The sequence below is a fragment of the Aptenodytes forsteri genome, unplaced genomic scaffold (assembly GCF_000699145.1).
Source record: "Aptenodytes forsteri isolate BGI_AS27 unplaced genomic scaffold, ASM69914v1 Scaffold15, whole genome shotgun sequence".
NCBI classification, from domain to species: Eukaryota; Metazoa; Chordata; class Aves; order Sphenisciformes; family Spheniscidae; genus Aptenodytes; species Aptenodytes forsteri.
The window spans coordinates 27,973,417-27,997,865 of NW_008795129.1; the positions used below are offsets into that span (position 1 = coordinate 27,973,417).

The window sequence follows — 24,449 nt, forward strand, 5'->3', positions numbered from 1 at the left end:
CTCATATCCTTGTTTTGTTTTGTACACACCACCAATATTAGAGATGAAATATTTCATTAAGTACAGTTTTGGCTTGCAAAATTAGTCGAGGCAGCTGAGCCCTAGCTGTCGTTGATCTGCATTACAGGATGTGGTGGACTCAGGTCCTGCTTTCAGTCCCCTCACTCCCCCAGAACAAGGGGCCATCATACACTCGCTCTCAGCGTGACGCCTGCCATGGGTATTTCGGCATGGCTCTGCAGGAGGCAGCACCCTGTCTCCAGAGCTGCTGATGAATCCCGCCTGGGCAGCAGCCAGCGGTCACATTACTCTTGCTTCTGTTGTCTTTCAAATAAGACAAAAAACCAAGATCCTGACCACTTCTTGCCATCAAAAATCCCATAACAGTTTTGCAAGGGCATAGACGTCTAGACAGATGTTCTGGCCAAAGTCCCAGTAATTGGATTCCACCTCCCCAAACGCCCTGTTACTGTAGTTGAATTTGGTGGTATTCTTCACTTCCTGCCCCAAACCGCTGTGCAGCGTGCTGGTGCCATGCTGATTGCTGCTGCTCTGCAGCGCTAAGGGACGCTGAACTCAGCAGTTGTCTACAGACCGCAGCTTTTTAACTCGCTCAGATGCTTGCAAAAAAAGATCTGCACTACCAAGGTGGAAGCAGACACTTCTGAGCAGGGACCCTGTCCAAATCTTGAGAAATGGCCAAAAAGGGTTGTTTGCAGCTTCACCCATTCGCCTCTCTATTCCCACTCAGTTCCCAACTTTGGGGCTTTGTGAACAGTCTGGGGAGTGGGGAGGGGGGTACAGTGTAACGTGGCAAACCCTTCCTTGACCTCCAAAGGCCTGCACAGAGGCAGCCCTGCAGCTCCTGTTCTCACCTACGTTGAAGGGGAGCAGTGAAGGGGATAAACATGCAGCTTTGCCTGCTACTCGCTCTGTTTCCTTCTTATAAATAAGTAATAGTAATAATAATAAATAGTAATAAATTTTTATATACTGAAAGCTGGCACTTTCTTTGTGGCATGGAAGAGATGCTAGCACTGAGTTTATATAACACAAAATTTCTTTGAACTTATATTGTTAAAATATGAGAATTGAATATGAGAATATTGCTAAAAATACAAGATGTAAAACCAACAAGCTAAACTCATGCATATACAAAAAGCAAATTTGCTTTACGTTAGGGTGCTTTTTTTCACCCATCTCTCCTCATGTTCTGGGTCATGTGGCAAGGGAATCCTGCTTTCTGTTCTGTAGCCCTTGCACCGGCACCAAGCTCAGTAAGAAGTCTTGCCTAAGTGAAGTACTGCAGAACTGGATTCCCGGTTGTTAGAGTTACTGCAAGTCAGTGTCCTATTTTTGTTCATGAAACTAAGCACATTGATTTTCCTGGAAGAAATAATATGATTTATTTTTCTTTGTATTGAAATAATGACCACAATGTGCTATTAACTGCAAAACCAGGTATTTTGAATAGGCAAAAAGCAGTGGTTTTAATGTAGGACATTTTCTTTTTAACTTGGAACCCTTTCACTCATGCAAGAAAGAAATGAAAAATACAGCCTAAATGTCTTGGTTTCACTTCCTAGTAGTTTTTCCTCCATTTTTCCCTCATTTTTTCTTTTCTTCTGGAAAAAAAAAATCTGTAGCTTATCATGACTTAGCTGCTTTTATGTTCTGTTTGTAAATACGAGCTTAATATGTAAGATATTTGTCATATATCCAGTCATGCTAGATTTTGTATTTTTAACCAAAGGTGGATATGATCAGTCCTGTATATTTAGAAACTACTTCTTTAAGCTTCTTGGTATTCTTAGCTGGAAAGTGTATGGTGCATCCATTTGTTCTGCAAATGCATCAAACAAAGCCTTTTTCACTGGAGGGAGAGACAGAGAAAGCTCTAGTCACTTTTTGTGTCAGGCTTATGGGCTTAATTAGTGAGTATTTGAATTTAGAAGGAAGTTGTGAGCAATTGTAATGATAGCCTTAAAGTAGTATTTCAGAATTTGCTTTATACATGATATTTGAATTATGGTCCATTGATTCAGTCTATGAATTACTCTCTGCCTCTGTTCTTGATCCATGGTGTTACAGTCTTACATCATGGGATGCTGGCCAACAATTGAAGACAGCGTATTTCAGTTAAAATGGTACTGAATACATTTAGTGATACATTTCTCATCTCTCAAAAAATGAAAGATCAATTAGGACAGTTTTCTCTTTTCTTTCATTTGCTTCATCATTTGTGCATACAATTAATTGCCTGATTTGCACACAGAGTTCTACAAATCAATAGCACAGTTGCATTCCTGTCTTGTAAATTTTTCCCTCAAAAAGCATGCTTGAGATTCGGTGTACTCTTGAGATAAATGGAAAAGGTCACATCCCTTTGAGTTGCAGCAGACTAAGTTACTTACAAATTCATTTTTTATCAGCATAAACTGTTGGACTTTTATCATGAGATCTTATTGATACACTACCATATCTGGCCTGGGGTTGAAAGCTTTACTCCTTGGAGTCGGTGGTATTTTTGTGATTAACTTCAGTGGGGCCAAAATTTCACCCTGAGCAGTTTTCTTGGTTTGTTTTCACACTGCTCCTAGAACAGCATTACACCGTGATCCAGATGCCTCAGGTATAAATATGGATAGGTAGAAACGTGCTGCACTGTTACTTACCCATGTTTTGCCTTGCTTCCCTGTGTAACGCTGAGTGCAGCATGAAATCCTAGTCCTAACCTCCCAGCCAGTGCTGGCTGGGGACCTGACATGTCCAATGTTGGACAACCAACTCCAATTCTTCATAAGAGGGCTTTGTTTTGAATGAAAATCACTGGTTTTGTAGCATAAAAATAAGCAAAGTCCTAATTAAAGTAGTAAGTAAGAAAACAGTCTCTTTTCATGGTGCCAGACGTTACGGTGAATGCATGAGAGAGAATGCCTTTCTTTGAGAGGAAGGCCTTGAGTTAAGCTAGCTCTGACCAGCGTTTTCATCGAGAACCGCAGGCAGTGAACCCAGTCCTGAATTCTCACACCTTAGTCCCCGTTCCTGCTTATTTCAGTAGCACCATCACATTTTTGTGCACTGCATGGATCTCCTCTTCAAGACTGCGAAAACTTGTTCATATACAGAGGGTGACCAGAATTGTTTTTCTCTAGTAGTATTTTTCTCAGTTATGACTCTACAAGTATTTCAGAATTTAATTTTAAATTTGAGTCTGAGGTTACAAAAAATGAGGGTAAACATATTGCTGTTCCAGAAAGTATTTGGAAGTTTTGGTGTCCTCAAAGTGCTTATAAACTTAAAGAGTACGGACTGAGAAAATAATCAAATCTGATGCTTGCATATTCTCAGTTTTCATTTAAAATTATGAAAGTTGTTCTTCTCTTGTGATAATCTGAATGGAGAGGGCTTTTTTGTACTTTTCTGTGTTTTAGTTGTTTTATATTAATATATCTGCATCTTTTGCAATTAATTCCTCTGTCCCTTCTCCTTAATTTCAAACGAAGCCATGACAGTCACGTAGGCATATATTTTTATACTGTTAAGAATTTTTTTAAAGGAAATCGCTATACTTTTCTCTTTAGATGAACCTTATAAGCAAGTCGTTGTCCAAAATTTTCATACTCCATTTTAAAAGTTATAATGTCTTCTCATAAAGCACCTTAAGTTCTGCATAACGTCATGGCACGATGCTGTGCTGTGCTATACTTTTCTTTAGATGAACCTTATAAGCAAGTCGTTGTCCAAAATTTTCATACTCCATTTTAAAAGTTATAATGTCTTCTCATAAAGCACCTTAAGTTCTGCATAACGTCATGGCACGATGCTGTGCTGTTTACTGGTTCCAGTTTGGAGAAACAACCAGTGTCTGAGCTCGGCAGTTTGGCACAGGCTGCCAGCAGCTGAACAGGCGGCACTCTGGTGCCTTGTGCTTTGCGGTCGAGAACGCAATACAAGCTGTAAATTCATCTCGCCTGTGCTCAAGAAGCTATCCGTCAGGCCAGGCATGACAAGCCTGGGCACTGCTCACCCCCGTGATGAATTTGGCTTTCCCGTGTTAGCGGTGGCCCTGGAGCCGGAGAGGCGTGACACTGCCCTGGGGACGTGCTCGCGGTCCCACCGGGCAAGGGACGAGGGGGCTTGTTTAGGTGCAGGCGCAGGACACACCTTGGGACACAAATGACAGGACAACAGTGTGCTTGGTTCTCAGGGGAAGAGAACTGCTAAATTGCCTTAATATGATGATAAAAATCTCCCGTATTCATAAATGTTCGGGAAACTGACCTTCCGTGAGACTTTACAGGAACGATAGGGAAGAGTTACCACTCTTGCTGTCTAGGATTTAGGGAAAATAATAAAGAAAAGATTAGTAAGTGAGAAAAATAAAACGAAAGTCATTTTTTATGTGCTTTCTCCTAAAATACACCATTTAGAGTATGAAAAAATGAAATTGTCTGTTATAAAAAAACCTCAGGATTCTTCTTATCTTTTTATTTAGGGACCTAAAATTCTTAAATTGTCAGACCTTCTTGCTTCCAGTTTTTCATTACACTGAGATAGCATTTCAATATAAGTAGTAATAGAAATGTTGGCTTCTTGAGTAATTTTCTAACTATAAAATGCCATAATGAAATGATGATGTGTTGTAATATTTCTCTGGTTTTTTGTTCTTCTTCACTGTATTTATAGTTGTCGATTTCATTATGCTCTTCAAAATTCATGTACAGTGTGCTTTTCTATAGTTTGTTACCTTCTCTTTTCAGTTGATTGTAAACTATATTCAATAATCAGTGAGAGCACTTAACTCATCACTTGTTAGAGAAAACATCTCAGGAATTACTATTCACAAGTCTTGGCAAAAAATGAGGTCTTAGTATATTTCCAGCTGCCGTGTTATGCTTTTTAATACCAGCTTTTAAAAACTTAACTTTATATAAACCTTGTCTTATTTTCTTTCTAGTCCCTGTGCTAATGGTTCCTAAAAGTAAAATTTTGATGTTGTAGTAAGTATCAAGTAAAAAGTTACTTTTTAATTCTGTAAAGAGTGGAGACCATGTACTGAGTCAAGAATACTTTAAAATATTTTTTTTAAACTATTGACTTCTTGCTTGTCTCTTAAGCAATAGTACAGATAATTCTGTAAAGACATTGAAATACCTGAGGCCTCTTTCCCTGCATTGTTCTATTTGTCAAGTCTAGACAGCCATGGAGAAAAGAAGAACATTCCTGTACAGCTGTCTTTTCACCGTTTGGTATTTAAAAGAGAACTGAAACTAAGCTGATGCCCTCCATAACAAGTTAATGCAATTCTTCCATGCTTTTTGGTCCTTTGAGTGAGGAGCCACCTTTGTTTACACCCTCTGTTGGAAGGTGTGTTAAGTTGACTATCCATTCTGAAAGGCTGCATAAAAACACAGCGTAGCTAAATTAATATAACCTTATAGTCCTGGCTTAAATTACTAAAAGCCAGGACAGTCAATTCTATAGTTCGAAAAGCTATTTTTCAAGGCTTTAGAGGTTTATAATGACCATTAAAATTTATTGCAGGTTGAAACTTGACATGAGAGGTTTCAAAACAAGAAGTAAAAAGCTTACTTCCCTTTGGTTCACAGCAAGATTTCAGAAGAAAAGTACCCTGTCAGGCTGTTGCATTAATATTTTCCTACCCGTATAGCATATCTACTTTGGGCTATTCATTTGGAATACAGCAGGCACAAGGTCAAAAAGAGAAAGTACAAAAGTAGAGGATGGTGTCACCCCATGGCCAACCATCCACCTGTAAGTGGAGGAGCAGAGATCAGTTCTGCTCTCAGGGTTGCCTCTGCATTTCACAGGAAACAATCACTGGACAAAATATGAAAAGCAATTCTAGGAGTGGAGACCAGAGCCTTGGCATGGTTGGTAAGATGGCAGGTGAATGAGGATTTTCAGAATTACCATTTTGGCCTTAGTTGTGTATAAGTTAAAGTGAAGTTCTTTGGTTTTATCTAGCCATTAATCCACAATTTGACTTTATTTCTACCCTTTCAAAACAGCGGTTCACTTTTAAGTTTTCAAACTAGTAAGCAATATGCAAATGGCATTTGTTGGATTTTACATAAATACATTAGTATTTTTAATCATACATTAATTTTGGTAGGTATAGATCATAATTATATATATAGTACTAGTTCTATGAGAATTTATAGTGTATTATAGTTATAAATTGAATTGGTAGCTATAAATGGAATGGTATGAAGGCAACACAGTAAATTCATGTTAATGTGTATGCAAGTGGGTTTCAGCAAGGTCTTGATAGACTCTGTGTTAGTGAATGTTAGCTTCAGGACTCTTTCCAGTCAACTTTGTATGCAGGAAGGATTCCAAAGCCACTTCTGAACTCTCCTACCAGCCACATCTAAAAATAACATTTCTGCAGGCATACTTATGGAACTCAAAACAAAACAAAACAAAACTATTGTTCTTCTCTAGTGCAAAACTGTAATTTAGTTTAAGACCATATGTCTGCTTGATGTTATGTGAATTCTTCATCCTACCCTGCGTGACCATCCTGCTGCGGCACGGAGGGAGTGGTGGTCAGGCAGTCACCCCTCAAAAACATTCAGAACAAAGCCTTGACTGAGCATAGCGCTTACAGCTTCTGCTTAATTTGCAAGGCTGTCAATTATCTCCTCTCTGTTCAGCAGGGCACTTAACATCTAGGCATTTTTCTAAATTCCTCTTCAATTCTGAGTTCCTTTTAATTCTTTACATATGTGCTTAAGTTGTATCAGCTTACCATCCTGTATAACCCATGCATCACAGAGAAGCATGCTAGTGATGCAATGAATGAACTTCCGAGGAAAAAACTCTTAGCCTGCTAGCTCTCGAACTGTATGTGCTGAAGCCGTTTTACCCTGGGTCAGCAGCCTCTGCCCACAGGGGTTCCCCAGCACATTCTTGCACTTCACAGTCGGGATCGCCAGAAGCCTGCCAAGGGAGGGGTGTCTGCAGAAAACGTAACCATCTCTCTCAGCCAGCAGGGAAAACAGTCGGAGTCGGTTGTTCCTCTCCCCAGTCAAGAGGTTAGCCTCTTCAAAGCCCACCCTTTTCCTCATTTGTCTTCCCTTGGCCTGAGAATAGGAGAAGTAACAAACCGCGCTGCCTTCAGCGACAGCAAATCCTTCCTTGATCCTCCTGAAATCTGCCAAAAGCGAAGGCAGGCTGGAAGAGGAATCACAGCTTAATAAGAAATCACAGGCTGCATTACAAGTCTGCTATCTTGACACAGAATATAAAGACCCCTTCTAATGGAGTATTTTTCAGACATTATTCACCCATTCCTATACTCCTATATTTTGAGGCCTTTTACTTTATATAGTGAATATTCATGTTTTCATCTCATTACCCTTTGTAATCTAATGTAGCCCATAGCAACCTTAGCCATTGGAGACTAAATACAATTCAGAATTGTAAACTCTGTAAGCTCTGTCAGTCACGGGCTGAACAGCCTGGCCATGAGCAAACAGCAAGCCCAGTGTGAGGCTGGAAAAGAGTTTGTGGGAGTCAGCAATCATTGCAAAAGGCAGTAGGTGTGAAAAAAGAAGTAACGACATTATGGTCAGTCAATATACAGGTGGGCAATTGTTACCTTTATCACTGCTCTCCATTAATTATTATAATTATTCTTGTAGCTGTTGTATAGCAAAGATAGGAGCTGACTTTAGCAAGAGTTCACACCCACCTACAAGGTTTGCTTTCAGATAGGTCTGCATGCACAGTAATCTCATGTATTAATCATTCTCTTAAAGTGACCTATTCTTGTTTGTTGTTGCATTAGGCTGTCATGTAATTTACTGGTTGGACATATGTTTGTGTCTTAGATATCCTCCGTGTGATATTTTTCTCAAGCAGACCCTCTGCATTGGCAGTGTCTTGGCTTTGACACCTCTCACCAGGACACAGGTTGAATCTCATTCACTCTTGGAAGAGCGTTTCTCCTTTGGAATTCTCTCTGGCTCTGGTCCCTTATTCTGCCAGAATCCTGTTTAGTCTATAATCTATTTATTCTCTACCCTTGTATTTTGTCCCATGACCTTCTTTTATTCTAGTAGGTTGCACAATGATACATATATTTTTTTCTGGTCTAATTTGCACTAGAGGGTGAGCCAGTCCGCTATGCATGGAGCAAAGCCATTTTCAAATGTGCTCACTTGTTCCTTCCCTTCTGCAGAGACCATCCAGAAAGAACAGCTCTGCCTTTTGTACCCAGCCCTGTGGGTGCCATTGTACATATCCCAGTTGTTGCCCTTGGGTGCGAAATAGGAAGACAAGATGATGGTTTAGATTTCAAGAGGCTGCCTTTACTTACCAGCGTCTTCACCAGTTGCCCTGCATGTTTTCAGAGTATACAAATCATCTGCTGCCAGGACTGGCGCAGTACTCCTGAAGCAAACAGGATTCCCATTTCTTAGAACATTACCTCAGTAATGCTCCTGGGACCTTTTGTCTCACAAAAGGGGGAGTTAGGCACTCAAAATAGCTTAAAAATTGTTAAAGCCCTAGATGATTTTTATGCTTGCTTTATCAGTTACTTTTGTAACACGTGATTTTTCTGCCAATGAAGAAGTATTTTCCACCAAATAGAAATACTTCATACTCATTCATGCACTTTAAAACACCTTCCAGGTATCAGTGAGGTATCTTAAATCACCAGTGGATCCCTCAGCCCCTGAGGAACAAATTCCCACAGGACATTGTGTAGTTGTCCAGGTTCTTCCAGCATCTAAGGCTGGAGCACAGAAACAGCTTCCCAGCTGGAAGCAGAAAAGACAGCTGTCATTTCCCCAAAAACAATTAGAATTTAATCATTAAAATGGTTTTCAGACAGCTCTTATCCCCATTTCTCTCCTCAGATTAAACCAGTACAGCTCTCACCATCATTCTCAATTAATTTCCAAATTAAAATAGGGTGTTTCTTTAATTTGGGAGGAACTGGATAGAATTACCCAAGTAAGCAGTTCCATTTGTTTTAAGGAATTGTGGCAAAGGGAAAAAGAGGAAAATCAATGAAGTAAAAAAGTTTCAAGGACTGAGCATTCCTGTATGCCATGTGTAAGGTGAGGATTACAAACCGTGCTGCAAGCAGACAGTAAAGCAAATTCTAAACAGATTATAGTCTTTGCTGTTAACCAGGCCACTCATTGTATTCTTGTCTGAAAGTGCTGTTGAAAAGCCTGGTAGTTTGGAACCTGAACCCTGTCCCACCTGTTGCCTCAGCTTTGCAGTAATTTTTTTTTCCAGTATTAGAATTTGTAAATTATAGTCCAAAAGTAACTTACTCTAAGCCAGGCACATTCCCAGAAAAGACATTTAGCTCAATCACAGTCACGTACAGTAACATCAGACTGTTTTGCTGAAACAAGCCAGCACTGGGTCCTTCCCAACAAGCCAACGTTATTCATCATTACGTTTATCCACCTGTAATAGTAGTGGTATTACATACATTTAGTGGAGTACAACATTATTGTTATTAAAGCAGTAGAGCACGTCATGCATTGTCCACTCGCTGAGGCATTAGTATTGCTGAATAATCCTTTTTTGTTAGCTGGGCCTCTCCACGACACTCGTATTGAACAGCAGAGCATAGCGTACCCGTTGCTATTAGCTGTGTGTCAGCCTCTCGCTCCTAGACAGGCAAACTACTCCACAAAGGGGGACTGACGGCCGGCAGGACGGTGCAAGCACTAGCACATGTTCACATTATCACCATGGTTTAGCCGCAGGATGTTCATAATCAGCGAGGAGAGATTTTCTCTATGGGGAACATTCTGGGCGGAAAGTAAAGGGCCAGTTGTTGCTCGCTGGAAGAAGAAAGGGGCTCTGGGTTTCTTTTTTTTAACTGGAAAAGGTCCAGAGTTACACTGGTGATACAGAAATGTTAACTCTGAAGCATAGACACGTATTTTCCAAAGAAGTATGTTAAGCCAAAAAGCAATATGCCTGACATAAATCCATAAAAAAGATTCAGAGAAAAACACCGTGTCGTTAACCTTCTTGTTTTGTGTTGTGCCCGGAGTTATGGCTTGAGTCCTGTTTACCCTTCTTACCCCTTGCTGCTGGATTGCCCGGGTGACCCCCCTTTTTATTGTCACCTTTGACTCTGATTGTTGGTATGATCACCATGGTGTTAGTGTAGCCTTTGCAAGTAGCAGCTGTTTAACGCATTGTACTTTAACTACTGTGTTTGCAGGATTGTGTTTACCCTCCTGATTTGGCTTAAGTGAGATGCATATCATGGCCAGTTAGCTCGGCAGAGCATCATGAAGGCTTATTAGTATTTTGGTACATATGAAGCAGCTAATTTAATTCAAACAGCAGTATGTCTTATTGCTTAGCTTTAACTATCTGCTGCCTAAGATGAGCATATGAAGACAAATTACATGGGGTCATTTCTTAGGAAGAGAACTAGGGAAACCAAATCCCCCTTTCAGATTCTGGGAAATATAAAATGGTAATTCAATTTGGAGGAAGAAACTAATGATCTGGAAGCTGACAAAAATTAGATGTCATACTTTGATTGGTCGAATGACATTTTATTGAAATCACACTCGTGTACCAGCTCACTCTAATGCTGAGTTAGGACCTTGTCAATTAAAAATATCAAAATATTTTTATTTATATCTTTGGCCTTACAACTTTCGAAGCACCTAAAGCTTGAACTGGCAGTCTACCTTCACTGTCCTTGATTCTGGTAAAAGCATCTTAGACAATCTGAAAGTGTGTCAGAGCTAAAGGTAAATTGGTCCAACATTTTCTTACAAAATATGAAAATAGTAAATAATTTTCTGGGGAAAAGTGGTTGGGATTTTTCCCCTTTTGAAGTTCTCTCTCAGTATCATATGTAAATAGAAAGACTTAAAGGTGAGAGAACGTTTAGTAAATGCGAGGATTCATACCCAAGTTCAAAAATAAAATGGAGCAAATCAAAACTGTGTCTCAGCTCTTCTCATAAAAAGCTCAGTTTTCATCGATGCTTTATAATTCCATCCCATCTCAAATCTTTTGTATTAGGAACAATTCAGTGATATAAAATGTTGGGACCATTAATAGATGAGAACAAGTAGTCTTTGAATAGGAGACATTTCCACTCCCTGAAACATGATAAAGTTTGCCTAGATTCCGTATGAATCTAGACATAGGATGCAGAGTTTCTCAGAATGACCTTTATTGTACTAAAAACGATTACATAGCTTAATTTTTCCTCACTTTTGCCTAGTGGGTGTTGTCACACTACTGGGAATGTCTTGACCATAGAAAGCAGAATCCCTAAAGCAACACCAAAACGCATTATCAGCAGCAGGACATACTCACTGTGTTCACTATGTGCAAAAGTGAGCTGGAAAGCAGAACTGCGTGTGACAGACAGCTTTTAAAGGTAGTAACGCTCCAAAGTGAATTAATTGTTTCCTGTTAGAAAGTACATTTCACCCATCTCAGTAACACATTTTATCCCTTCTTACACAAGAGAAGAGTTCATTAGGAGCATTTTTCCTGTCTGGAAATGCCAGTTAAGGAGACATTTATATACACAGTATTGTTGGCTTGTGTTTCGAGTTAAGGCGCTGCTGACAGGATGGTTTATGATGTCAGAAGACTTTTCACCCTGCAGTAAGTATTTCTGTAAAGGTGTCTAATCATCTTTGACAATACCTGTCAACGGCAGTAGTGCAGTAATATTACTGACGCTCTTAATGGTTTATTTTCCCCAAACAATTGCCAAGTAGCTCTCATCCTTATTAACTGTAATTCCAGTAGTTCATTGGACAGCCTGTTCCTTATTAACAGCGTTAGTTAACAATTCCTCGAAATGTTCGGTTAAATTTTGACAACATTGAGCATTATATTAATAACGTTACTTTAATTAGTACCTTTTGGAAGTTTTATTTAGAAAACCCACCTGACAGTAATCCTTCTGGTTAAATAAAATGAGTGTAAATGAAAGAAAAGTTTGTGAAACAAGGTAGAAAAGAAGGTAGAAGGAACATCTTGAGAAAAAATAAATCCTGAACAACTGGAGATAAATTGTACAAGCTTCTCGCATGGATGCTCCAGCTCCAGAACTGCCTGTCTCTTTGCATAACTCTACTGGCTGGCATACACAGAGAGTAACAGGCTGTTTTGGCTATTAGTTATTCAGCTAACATGAGTGGTTAAGGTCCTAAATTTCAAATTTGCCACTGTTTTAAACAGGGCAGAAAAGTTGTTCCACATGGAATTCCTCATTTCTCCATTTGTATTTTTAAATATATATAATATAGTTTGTGTAAAAGAAAGTCAGTAACCATACTGAATACTAAAGTTAGGAAGTGTGTATAGTCTTATCTTAGCACCTGTATGTGTTAGCATTATATCTATTTATCATTTATATTTCAGTGGTACCTAGAGGCCTTTACTGTTATGTCATCAATTTTACATGAGCACTCACTATTCATTCTCAAGATCACTGTTTTCTGTACATTGCACAAGATAGATTGTGATTGAGGCAGAATGCTACTGAAAGAAAAAAAAAAAGACATTCTTTCCTGTCTAGTCATGGGACTGAGAGAGCTGGTTCTCCCTTTTTCTCTGCCACAGTCACAGTTCTGATGGTCAAGACTAATAATGCATGCACAGAAAGGTGGCATGATGATCTCCTTCTGGGAGATTAATACTGGAATTATTAACGTTTGATTATTTGGTGTAGAGTCCTTAAAATTATTTTTATCAAATCTGCAGTTGTTTTTATCAAGCCTGTAATTGTTTGTACAATTCATAGATCAGAAAATCTGTTAACTGGAATTACTGAGTTTTGAATTAAGAACTGTGAGTTCCTTACTTGCCTGGAGTGGGTGTGTTAAAAGAGGCTGGAGATGTCAGCAAAACAAACCTATTTTAAAACAAAGCACTTGATAGTAGACAATCTTATGCTTAATGTCTTTTGGAAGATGCGTATTACAAGAATAGTTCTGCTTTTTGCATGCACACTAATTTAAATGTACATTATTCTTTAAAAGAGACTATTTATGCTTTATTTCAAAGAAGCAGGTGAGAAGTGGGGTTGAAAGGAAGGAAAAGAGGAGATAAATTGTGAAGCCACCCTAGAGAGAACAAAAAGTTAATAGTCAAATAGAAGTGTCTATTAGCACACTTGTATCTTGGTTAGCCCATTGAAGTCGGTGGAAATAATTTCCAGTTTCTTGAGTACCATCTTGAGTCTGTGCTATCTGGGCAGTTGCTGTATTGGAAGAAGCAAAATGAGTGTCGTGACTTTATGTCCTGCTTTTTCTGAAATATGTGCTCTCCTGTTAGCTACCCTGTTGGGCACTCTGCAGCCTTCACGGTTCTGGGGCCAAGTTTGCCAACTTCAGGAGATGTGTGTTTGCAGGGAGTGCTGGAGCACACCCAAAGGCTGCATTCTGGTGACAGATTTTGCATACAAGACTGAAATTGAGAGTTGTTGTGTGGCAGTTCTGAGGCTTTGGGCGTTTTCCTTGTGTCTTTGATTTTTGCAACATCTTTCTGTTATGGCAGCACCAGAATCATCAGCCTGGCTTCCTGAAATGCTTATGCATCTGTCTGTCTCCTCTTTCGATTGCTTCTATTGACTGGTTTTAAATCCTGTCAGCTGGTGGGAAGGCAGCTGAACGAGGTAACATCATGTAAGACACCAGAGTATCCATAGGGGAGAAAACCCTTATAGATGCTCCAACCAAGTAAAAGCTTCAGAGTTCACAAGAAGATGATTCAATTCTGGAAGCAGTCGCACTATTTTCTTTCCACTGTTCATTTAACTACAGAACAGGATGATGGAGGCAACTATTGGCGTGTATGTTGTTTGAAAAGTTTTATTCTGTAATAGTATACATTAAGCTGTATGTTTCATGAAAATTTCTTCAGTGACAGTCTTATTCCAGAAACCTCTAATAGAGCTTCTATTTGCAAAAATCTATTTAAGATAAATGGCATATAATAAACCAAACTATCCTGTCCCCAAAACCTGTTAAGTCACGCAAAAGAATCCTTCCCAGCAATTTTGACTCATATTTAGCTATGATCACTTTTTGAGCCCACCTACAAAAGAAGCCTGCTTATTCCAAAGTGTGTGTGACCCTTCTAGAGCATGAAGGAGGAGAGCAAATAGTTTTCCTTATTTTTTTGGGGTGTATCTAGTTACGATTTTTTATTATGTCTATGTCAGCATTTCACTGAGAGTGAGACTTGCACAAGCCAAAGAGGCGGGGGGGGGGGGGGGGGGGGCTTATTCATTAGAGTGCAGCAAGACAGAATGCTTCCACACTTCTGACCTGAAGGAAGGATGCTGCCTTATAAAAAGAAGAGCTTGCCCCACTTTATTGTATTAAATTATTACCTACAGATCATTTTGTCTGGATAACTTTTGCAGCATTTATTTTCATCTCTGTCCCAGCCATTAGAAATCCGATTTGTCAAAGATATTTGTAAACTACAGTAACTTCTTGACTGGGTGATCAGCGCTAAAGACCTTGAAAAATTGGCAGAAGTTTTCACCCTGTGAAAACGTTAAGATCAATAAAGCAAATTGATAAATACCATTTCACAGAATATAGGCTCTCGGATGAAATGCTCTAACACATAGCAGTAACAGATCATTCCAGGTACAGAACATCATACTTTCAAAGCCATATAGTTAATGCTGTAAAAGGAAGGATTATATGAAATGTGATTGATTCTTACACCTTATGTCATAAAAAGTAGCTTCAGTTTTGTGGGGTTCTTGAGTAACTAAAGTAAGAGGTTACCAGAAAAAGTCAAGCCTTAAATTGCAGACAAAGAGCTTCTACTACCAATAGTATTACATCATCAAAATATTTCACAGACACTCAGAAATAAGCTGTACTTCTGTATGTCAGTGAAGCAGCAAATTGAATTCTCATAATATGTTTTGAAAATGAGTCTTGTTAGGTTTGATGAGGTGGAAAAGGTACTGAGATCACTGGTTTGTTCCAATACGTTCAGTACGCTTTTCTTGGATGTTTGCCATGGCTAATCTTTTTAATGGCAGTGTAGCTTGTAAACCCATTTGGTAGAAAGCTATATGTCTCAGTTTCAGAGTATCACACCAAGTAGGGTGGTAAATAAGTTTCTCTTCAGGCATGCAAACCCTTTTGTTACAATACCAGAAATTTTATTTTAACACATATATCATGAAAACTTCAGTATTTCCTTTATGAATTCAGTGATGAGCAGAATAAAATGCAAATGTCATTTTAAATACACCCACACACACATATGTAGATAATATGCACCAGCCTTCTGTGGTTTTTTTAAAGATGTTTATCAAGGACAAACTTCAATTCATTCAGGCCCAATATTCAAGAAATTGAGCCTGTCACAAACCCTCTGGATTTCTCCAAAACCCCTCTTTGGCTACTTACCCATGCTATTTTGGAAATGGTCTGGGAAAACAGTGGGCCTTACAGCATGATGAGCCATCATCAAATTCAAAGTTCTATTGTATTAAACTAGTGAGAACATTTGGATAAAAGGAGGAAAACTTTGGCTTCAGCCTCCTGACAGTTGAACCAGAGGTTGCCGCTTCAGGTGCTTTAGACAACTTCAGCCTGTGGGCTCACACAGGCATGTTGAGTTAAATTATTTTAGGCTGTTCTGTAGGTTAAAATAAACACTTTCTGTTGCCTTTTAAAGCTAAGTTAGAATACACTGGAGATCCCATAGAACATTTATAATGACCCCACGGCATAACTACCATTTAATCAGCTTCTATTCCAGATGTCTTTACAAAATAGTTTACTTTTTGTTAACACGATTTCATATAAAGGTACAGAATCTTATGTAGTCAGCATCATTTTCCTTAAACGACATTCCTAGTTCCTTGGTTCTGAAGAAATCCCCTGAAAAGCCTGCTTTCTTGTCATAGCTTCCTTTCTGTCAGCCTTAGAGAATCCGTACAGGTGGGGTTTGTGTACAGCTGCAGAGATCCCAGTGCTCTGAACTCTTGTTTTCTGTTAAATTATTCCTGGATAGTTCTCCGTGAGAGAATCATGCAAAGAAATCCCATGAGATGAACCTTTTTTTCCCCAGGTTTCGTTTTTCATCTTCTGCCTATTCATTTTCCATAGTCATAGCCAACAGCCTACTCCATACTTGAGTTGTTGTTGAGCTGATTTTCATACTTTCACATACATCAATAGTCTGCGGTCTTTAAACACTCTCACGTGCAAAAATGCAAGGTAGGAGGTGAGAGTTTTGAAACTGTATGTGTCTTAACATGTTGGCCTTAAGTAGGATTGTAGCTAGGAGAAGAGAAATAGAGAAAGAGCACATGAGAAAGAAAGGGGGAGGAGAAAAGAAAGATGAATAAGTATGAGAGGTGTCTAAAAAAGCTGCTTTTTGCCAGTTAAATTTTTTAATTAGTGTGGTCATTTGAGCCAGAGGTTTTGGGCTGCTTTGCAAAAAGTTGCTGATGGTTGTGATTGTGATTTATTTGCAGTTATCCATACAGCGAGGACTCTAGCCAGGGAAAGCAGTACATGAATACGAGATGTCCAGCCTGGTGCGACAGAATCCTGATGTCCCACTCAGCCAAGGAGCTCATTCTGAAAGTAAGTACGGACCTGCAGCCACCCCGCTGTCTTCGCGTTGTGTTTATCTTCGACAAAGGTAGGTAGGGCTGATAGACTTCTGCTTGTCCTTGAATTTTCACTTGCCTGTAGCAAACGCTCGCCAAGCTGGAGACAGCGTATCATGGCTATAATAAACTGTTATGCCTCCAGTGCTTTCCACCCGAGAATGTGGATTTGTCCCAGTTAACCCCTTGGCAGTTACCAAAGCACGAGCTTTCACAAATGCTTCTTTCGGTATCTGAGCTGCCAACACTGGCTGCCTGTCGTCTCTCCTGTGCTGCTTCTGTACTTGTCAGTGCTGTACTGGGATGTTTGTGAACCAGACTAGGAAACTGTGCCTGCTTTAAAAAAGAGTAACAAAAAATAAAAAACCTCCATCAGTCCCCCAATCCAATCCACTATACAGTAACATAAGTAACAGTACTGCCCTTACTAAGGATTCAGCACAGATGCAGACAGAAGTAAGTAGGAGTAGCTGCTGACTGAGGAGTAATGCTTTTGAAAGAAAAACCTGTATAGCAACAGCGTGAGGTACCCGAGTTAGAAGCGTGGTAGATTTACGTTCCCTCTGTTGCTGATGGTGAGAACTGGATTTCCCAAGAATATGTCAGATCCTAGATGGGCCAAATCTCCTATCACTGTCCTCTGAATGAAGACAGAGTCTCCAGCAGGTAGGCTCCTAACTTTGGTACCCCAATTAAGTGCCTAAATTTAGACATTCCATTAGAGCTTTAAAAATACAATTGTGCACTATTTTTAGAACACATAGTTCCTCTTGGGGTTTTAGTGTATAGAGGTAAGGTAAACTTGGTGATGCTCTATCCAAGGTTAAATGACCTAAATATAGTTCAGGAGCCTTCGAATTTTGCTTTTCTCTCGTTTTCTCTCTCTCCTCCTTACTCCACTCTGCTCTCCTCCTTTCCTTGGAAACACTGAACCAGGTCAGCCGTTTACTTATGCCAACTTACACTGCCTCTGTTTTTTCCTGTGTGCTTGTTCCTGACGACTGGAGACCTGTCTTGTTTATGCTGGCTATCAATTGTTCTAAAGGACCAAGAACACATCAGAAAATTGGTGTATGGTATAAGGAGATCTCACCCATGCCTTTCTGCTCTGAGCTAAATTTTCCCTGCTGTGCTAGGCGTGGCCATGAGTGCGATGCAAGAATGAACGTGCTGTGACTTTTCAGCACTGTTGCATTGAGGTTATCTTGCTGACCAGACTGTATGACTGTCTCATACATAACAGACTTACCAAACCCAAAATTGCCCAAAGTCATGTGTCTGTCTGTACGTTTCTGTATAACTAATACAGTTTAATGGGAGTGAATTGCATAAAATAATCTTTGCAAATAAATCCGCATTCTACAGCTTCATGGCTTTTTTTTTTCCTGTTTAAATTAATGAATCCCTTGAAACTTGCTTTCCTGAAGTTTATAACCTTCTGTTTCTCTCTCTCATCAGGGTTATTTATCTCATGATTAGACTGTTTGCTTTGCAGTATATAACTCCCTGAAAGGCTGAGAACATGTTTTCCATAGCTACTCAAATTTCAATTCGATGTACTTCCTCACACATTTTAATGTGTAATGTGTCTGCGTGATATCTTGAAGTTTCGCCCAAAATTTTAGACAATGCATATACTGCAGTATTTAATAAAAAAAACTGTGAAGCTAAGAGGAATACAGGCTTTTAGTAAAATAGTAATGTCAAAATCAATGTTATTTAATCTTCTTATACAGAAATATCATATGAAAAAGTGAGACTTTACCCAAAATATTACAGATAGTACTTGGCACCCATGAAATTCCTAAAGAACAAAGGATTAAAACCATGGAAAGAGTGGCCAATGAGGGAAGATTTTTTTTTTTAAGCTATGAATAAGGAGATAGAAGTGTACACAAAGGCTTGAAGAGTGTAAACAGTACAGAGGGAAAGGAATTCTTTCAGATTATCTAGGGGGGTATAACTTGGCTATAATGGGAGAAAATTAAACAAAGGAAAACAAAGTTGGAGCATTAAAGAAATTTGTAACTGTGAGGTCACTTAGCCCAATTCCTAGTCTCCATGGAACAGAAACCCAGTCAGTTGGATATTCAAAGCTTAGATTTAAAAAATGCGTATAATTTTGTCTCTGCAGCTTTGCATTTGCAAATTATGAGCATGCAGTTTGGGACATCTCCAGAAATGCGTATGCAAAACTACAGATGTAGATGAGGCCAAACTGGCATGGTTGTTTAACTCAGTGAGTCCATACCAAAAAGGAGTTAGCTTATCCAACTTGAAACCAGACTGTAATTCTGGCACATAAAACTTAATGAAAATATTCAGTAGAAAAGAATGCTGAACTGATAGAGGAAAGACCTTACAAGTTTTTGTGGTTCTACAGAGTAAGCAGTGTTTGCCTTGCCATTGAGAATTTATTCCATTGCAGAGACTTAAGCTTTGAAGCTTTAAAAGGAACTGTGAAGAAAGTAAAAGCAAATTTTAATTAACTGGTTACACTGTAACAAATCCTTAAAATATAAATGTATATGAATTTTTAAAGAATTTTTGGTTGTAACTAGCTATTGAAAATTCTTATGCAGGTAATTATTTTCTGGTATCAATTTTTCTTATAGGCAAATGAATTTATTTTTCTGTCTTCTGTACTTTATTTCAAACAAAAATTGTAGTAAATCTGCATTTTAATCCTATGTAAAGAAAGGATAGTATGCACAAACTGTCCAGTGTGTTCAGCTACACGGTAGGCATTACAGATTGTACAGACATGGGGCTGTAAACAGCTTTCATGCAACATCATCTATCATGCTATGGTCGGTTACCTCACCATCATGTTATTTTATGCTTCCTGAGCCCTAAAACACCAAAGGTTGCCCACTGCTAGGGAGTTGCGTTGATGCCTGATAGCATGAAGTAATGAATGCTCAGCCAAGTGTATATTGTTTCTGCTTGTGCACCACTGTAATTTGTTTATCTGTCTAAAGATTATGCAGTTGAAAATCCACAATTTTATGCTGCCTTTGTAAATTATCAAGTCGCTTTTGATGAATGTATCCCCACTTCCGATGCTAGTGGCATTATGATCTTGAAATATTGGAAAGTGCTCATGCATACAATGCAGAAGGTTATGTTTTTATATTTTTGGCAGACAACCGTGCTATAAAGTAAATCTGACCTTAAGCTTCCTTACTGCATTAAAGATAATTCAGTTTTAACTTTATAGTCCTAAATGCTACTGTTTATATAAAGTTATTGCCCAGTCAAACTCGACTGATTACAGATGAGAAAGTCTTGACTGTTTCATACAAAATAAATTAGTATTGCCAACTAGTTTAAAGCACATCTATGATTGTATTAGAGACTTGAGAGTGTGCAGATTGCAGATTTAATTAGCTTATAGGAATTGTTTAGCATAATAAGAAATTGTCTTGTATGGCAATGTATTTGTATTTATTCCTGAAGTACTGTGCTAGAGAATCAAAGCGGATCCTCAAAATCACGTTTATTGCAAATGGCAGAAAAATGAGTACATTTTATTATTCATTAAGCTACAAATGCTGAAGAAGTCAGTGTATAAGGATAAAGTTCAACATGGAACAAAATGAAAGCAATTCATAATGGAGACTGGAGGAATGTCATCTTTCATTTGCTGCTGATTTTCTTAAAATCACTTCATGCTTTTTTTCAGATGAAGAAAAGCATCTTATAGAAATGGTTAAAGATTATACTCATAAACTGTAAATAATTCATTCATCTCCCTGAACATTTAAAATCACCGATATGATGAAATCAAATGCTCTTATAAGGCAATGTGGATTGCATTTAATTTGAAGGACAACATATATCCCACCTAATTCAAGAAAAATTGTGTGCTGTTCTTAAAAAAGGACTAGGCAAATGTGCTAGCTGCATTTCACTGGCAAAAGGCTGGAATGCAATCATAACTGAGTCATTCATTTCATCTATCCAAGTGTTACTCACTAAAATTTCTTGAGGTCCCAGCAGCAAGGAGTAGATGCACTGACTTCATGAGTTATTTTACGTGGACAAATTGCACAAATTACTGCAAGCAGTACTGGACATAAGCATTCATTCTACATGGTCTTTCTGTGGAGAAGCCAGGCAAAGATGTGTTAATACCACTTCATTCAGAAACTGGTTTGAACTATTGGCATGAATTATTTCCATATTTCTTTCTGTTTCTGTAATCTGGAGGATACTTGAACTGACTAGTGTTTTGTTGTGGTTTTTTAACTAGTCAGAAAATGATGAGAAGATAGTAATATATGACCACATTGGGCCAAATGTCTGCATGGGGGATCACAAGGTAATTAAATTAAACATTTTAGTCTTGTATCTTCTGAGTCTTTTTTATTAGGAAGGAAAATGTATGCACTAGTTTCTCTTAGTTTTATATTTAAGTCAACTATATCTCTGTCCTATTTTTAATTTAAAGCCTCAAAAATGTTTTAAAGTTGAATTCAGCTGAAATCAGCCAGTATATTAGAGTAGATATTTGTATGAAATCAAGTAAAGAACAGGATGATGTGTGCTAGAATGAAAGCATTTTACAATACAAAAGGAAGAGGAGCAACTGTCTGTGCACTTACAACTATTCTTGTAAAACAAAAGTATTTTCATAGGGTTATCAAAATTGCTTCCAAAACATAGTTTCAATTAATTTGGTGCCTAGCTGCGTATTAGTAAAATAACATATTGGCAGTTCCATATTTAAATAACAAGTGAGAAAAAGGGTATAGAATTACATAAATACCAGTTGATAAAGTGAAGAAAAAGACATGAATTTTATAAACAATCTTGTCTGCTGAAGATCCCAGATGGAAAGCTAAGTTAGAAATACAGCAAAACTGAGGATTCGCTTTCTTTGAAAAAAACTGATCGAGGAGTAACCTCTGACAGCCTATATAGAAACTATATAAAACCTATATTAAGAACTCAACTAGAAACTTGCAAAAACTTGTAAACTGTATGACAATGGTAATGTATCAGTCCTGGAGACAGTGCTAAGGCTCTCGAATGATAATTCAGTGATGGATAATGGGTAATTACATGTGTGTACGCGTGTATGCATGTAAATCCACATTCACAAATATACAGCTATATTTACTTTCATGGCCAGAGTTCTTGTGAGACAGAGTATTGTTTTTCTAAGGAAGAATGCACTTAAGATATTTGGTCCAGAATCGTCCAAGTCAGATTTTAAAATACAGAAGTTATACTAACTTCTCCAGTAAAACGAAAAGCTCAGTGTGTCAGCAGCTGAAGGACAGCCAGTTCGGAAACAGTAATTTTTGTTTCCTTTGTCACCAGTGTAATTAACATGAATTTTTTTAGCACGGCACTTTCAGTGGAGCTAATTATGTGATAAAAGGGAGTTGTGTATGGGACCCAATCCTCTTCCCACAGAAATCGGTGGCAAATTTTCCCTTAGATTTCAAGGGGAGCAGAGATCCGTAAGGAGCTGATGTAGTTCTGTTGTGCATTTTGGAGTTAGATTAATCCAAGAAATTATTGCATCGTTTTGTTTCCAGTCATAGAGGAATTTCTGTTGTGTTTGCTACTGACTGTAAAAAAAAAAAAATTGTTTATATTTCAAATGTGTAACTTCTATTTTTCCCTAACTTGCTGCAGCCTGTGTTCCTGTCCTTTCGAATAGCTGCTGGGGCAGGTAAACCTATTGCAAATGTGCACAAGTGTTGTGTCGTGCAGTGATGTGGTGGTAAATATCATTTTTTTTCCTTTACGTTTATATTTTCTACATCATTTCCCCTGTGTTTATTTTTCTTTTTAAAAAAATGCCAATTCTGCAACAGGAAAAAGATGCCTACGAAACGAGAAGATTTTCCGTGAAACCACACTGTAGCAAGGAGGGGAAGGAATACGCGGTATGCTGAAATACATAATCGTAACAACTGTATTGATAAATCAAGTCCCGAGTGCCACATTTTTAGACTGCTGATCGTACACTATGCTTCAGCATCTGGACTCTGTTCGAGAAAAGCCTCACATACCTCACTGTCTTGTATGTTCATGTGACATCAAGTAGAAATGTGGAATTATTTTTTATATATATGTCACAATTCTGTTGCCAAAACTCTAAATAGACAGCAGAGATGTTATGTATTTTAGATTTCACAACTTTCAACTTTTAATAAGTGTTTGTCAATGTGGAAAAGCTATTTCAGCATATTATAAACTTTTAAAGGTGTCATGCCTAACATTATATATCTTTACCACTTTGGGGTTTTGTACATTGGATTGTATAGATAGAGATATTGATGGTTTTAAATGGTATTTTCTTTGTTGACCAAGGCTTATGGTTTGTGTTTTAGTTTTAGTATTTTGTTTTCCATTTTTATAATTTTTTCTCATGTTATTTACTATACTGCCATGTTACATGGTTTTTGAATCACACAGCAGCTGCTTTCTATACATACATATATATGTGTGTGTATATATATGTATGTATGTGTATATATACACAGATATATAAATAATTTATAAACCTGACCAAAACTTACGCTAAATATACTTTCCAATATGAATGCTTGAGAGTGCCATATCAGCAGTTAGTGTTGGAGTCTTAGCAGGTTTAGTTAAGTGTACATCAACAACCAACATTTATATAATAAATAATATATCGCAGTGCCATCCTGGATACAGATATATAGCATACTATATAGCACATATATTAGCAGTTTCACTTTGTTACTCCTATAATCCCTTCTTTCTATGTAATATTAAGGATTGAATGTGAAGTTCTTAGCTAGGTTTGGGTGTAACTTTCCAGAATTTTGTAAACTGTTTTTGTCTGTCTTTTGTTACTGTTTTATGGTGCCAAGTATTCTATATTGAAACAATAACAACATGGGAGAAGAAAATAATAGTCTGCTTCAGGTAGCAACTGCATTGGACACAGACTGTATTTATACAGTGTTAATGAAATAAAAACCGACTGTAAATTTTCCTGGTTAGTAGCTCAGTGCAGCCTACAATATAATCTTGTTACGAACATTTTTCTCCCACCACTAAATACAACATTAAAAGGTGATTAGGGAGTCTGTTGATGAAACACAAATGTATGTTTTATTGATTTAATTTAGAACACTACAGAGTTCATGGACTGCGTGATGGCATTAGATTGATGCTTGATTTTGGTATAAATCACTACCATTGAAGATGATTTGATGTCCGCTTGCAGAACGTTTTCTCAACAGTACAGTCTGGGTTTATATTAAGTACTGTTGCCCAAAGGGTGTCTTGCAGCTCTGTATTGTTATTGTGCCATGTCGCATTATAACCACACGGTAATTCTATTTAAGCGAACTCAACTCATGATAACTTTGAAGGCCTTTAGAAATGAGTACTCTGGTTCTCAAGCAATAAAACTGATCATGGTGAATATGGCTGTGTCTGTCCCTTTAATTTGGGCGTTGGGGACTACAGGGACATTATTAAATTGTCACATTTCTTATTAATGAGTTACCTTTTAATCTCCTGCCAATTAACAGGGTTATTTTTCACGTGAAAACCTGTATAATAGAATGCAGTCCTAGTGTTAATCAAAACACAATACAAACCGAGGAAAAGGCATTTAGGAGTTTGTGTTAGAGTGCTAATGTACAGCGAGTAATACAGCTTTACGGGCTATTCATGAGATGCCAGTCCCCAGCAGTTCAATAAATGTGCCACCATAAAACTCCTTCGTGATCATCTCTGGGTTTAGGAAAAAAACACAGCCTTTTCAAACTCAGACTGAAGCCTCATTTATAGATCAGCTCAC

The 24,449-nt window shown here is 38.1% G+C and overlaps 1 protein-coding gene across 1 annotated transcript in view; it reads left to right on the plus strand.

The window, feature by feature from the left end:
- The window catches only part of INPP5A (inositol polyphosphate-5-phosphatase A), a 202,002-nt gene extending 177,934 nt beyond the window's left edge, over positions 1-24,068 (plus strand). Inside the window, exons 12-15 of the mRNA XM_019471752.1 lie at positions 16,511-16,622; positions 20,904-20,972; positions 22,298-22,385; positions 22,480-24,068. Coding sequence (XP_019327297.1) covers positions 16,511-16,622; positions 20,904-20,972; positions 22,298-22,378 — 262 coding nt within the window. The 3' untranslated portion in view covers positions 22,379-22,385; positions 22,480-24,068. The remainder of the gene's footprint in view (positions 1-16,510; positions 16,623-20,903; positions 20,973-22,297; positions 22,386-22,479) is intronic.
- The last annotated feature ends 381 nt before the right edge of the window (positions 24,069-24,449 follow it).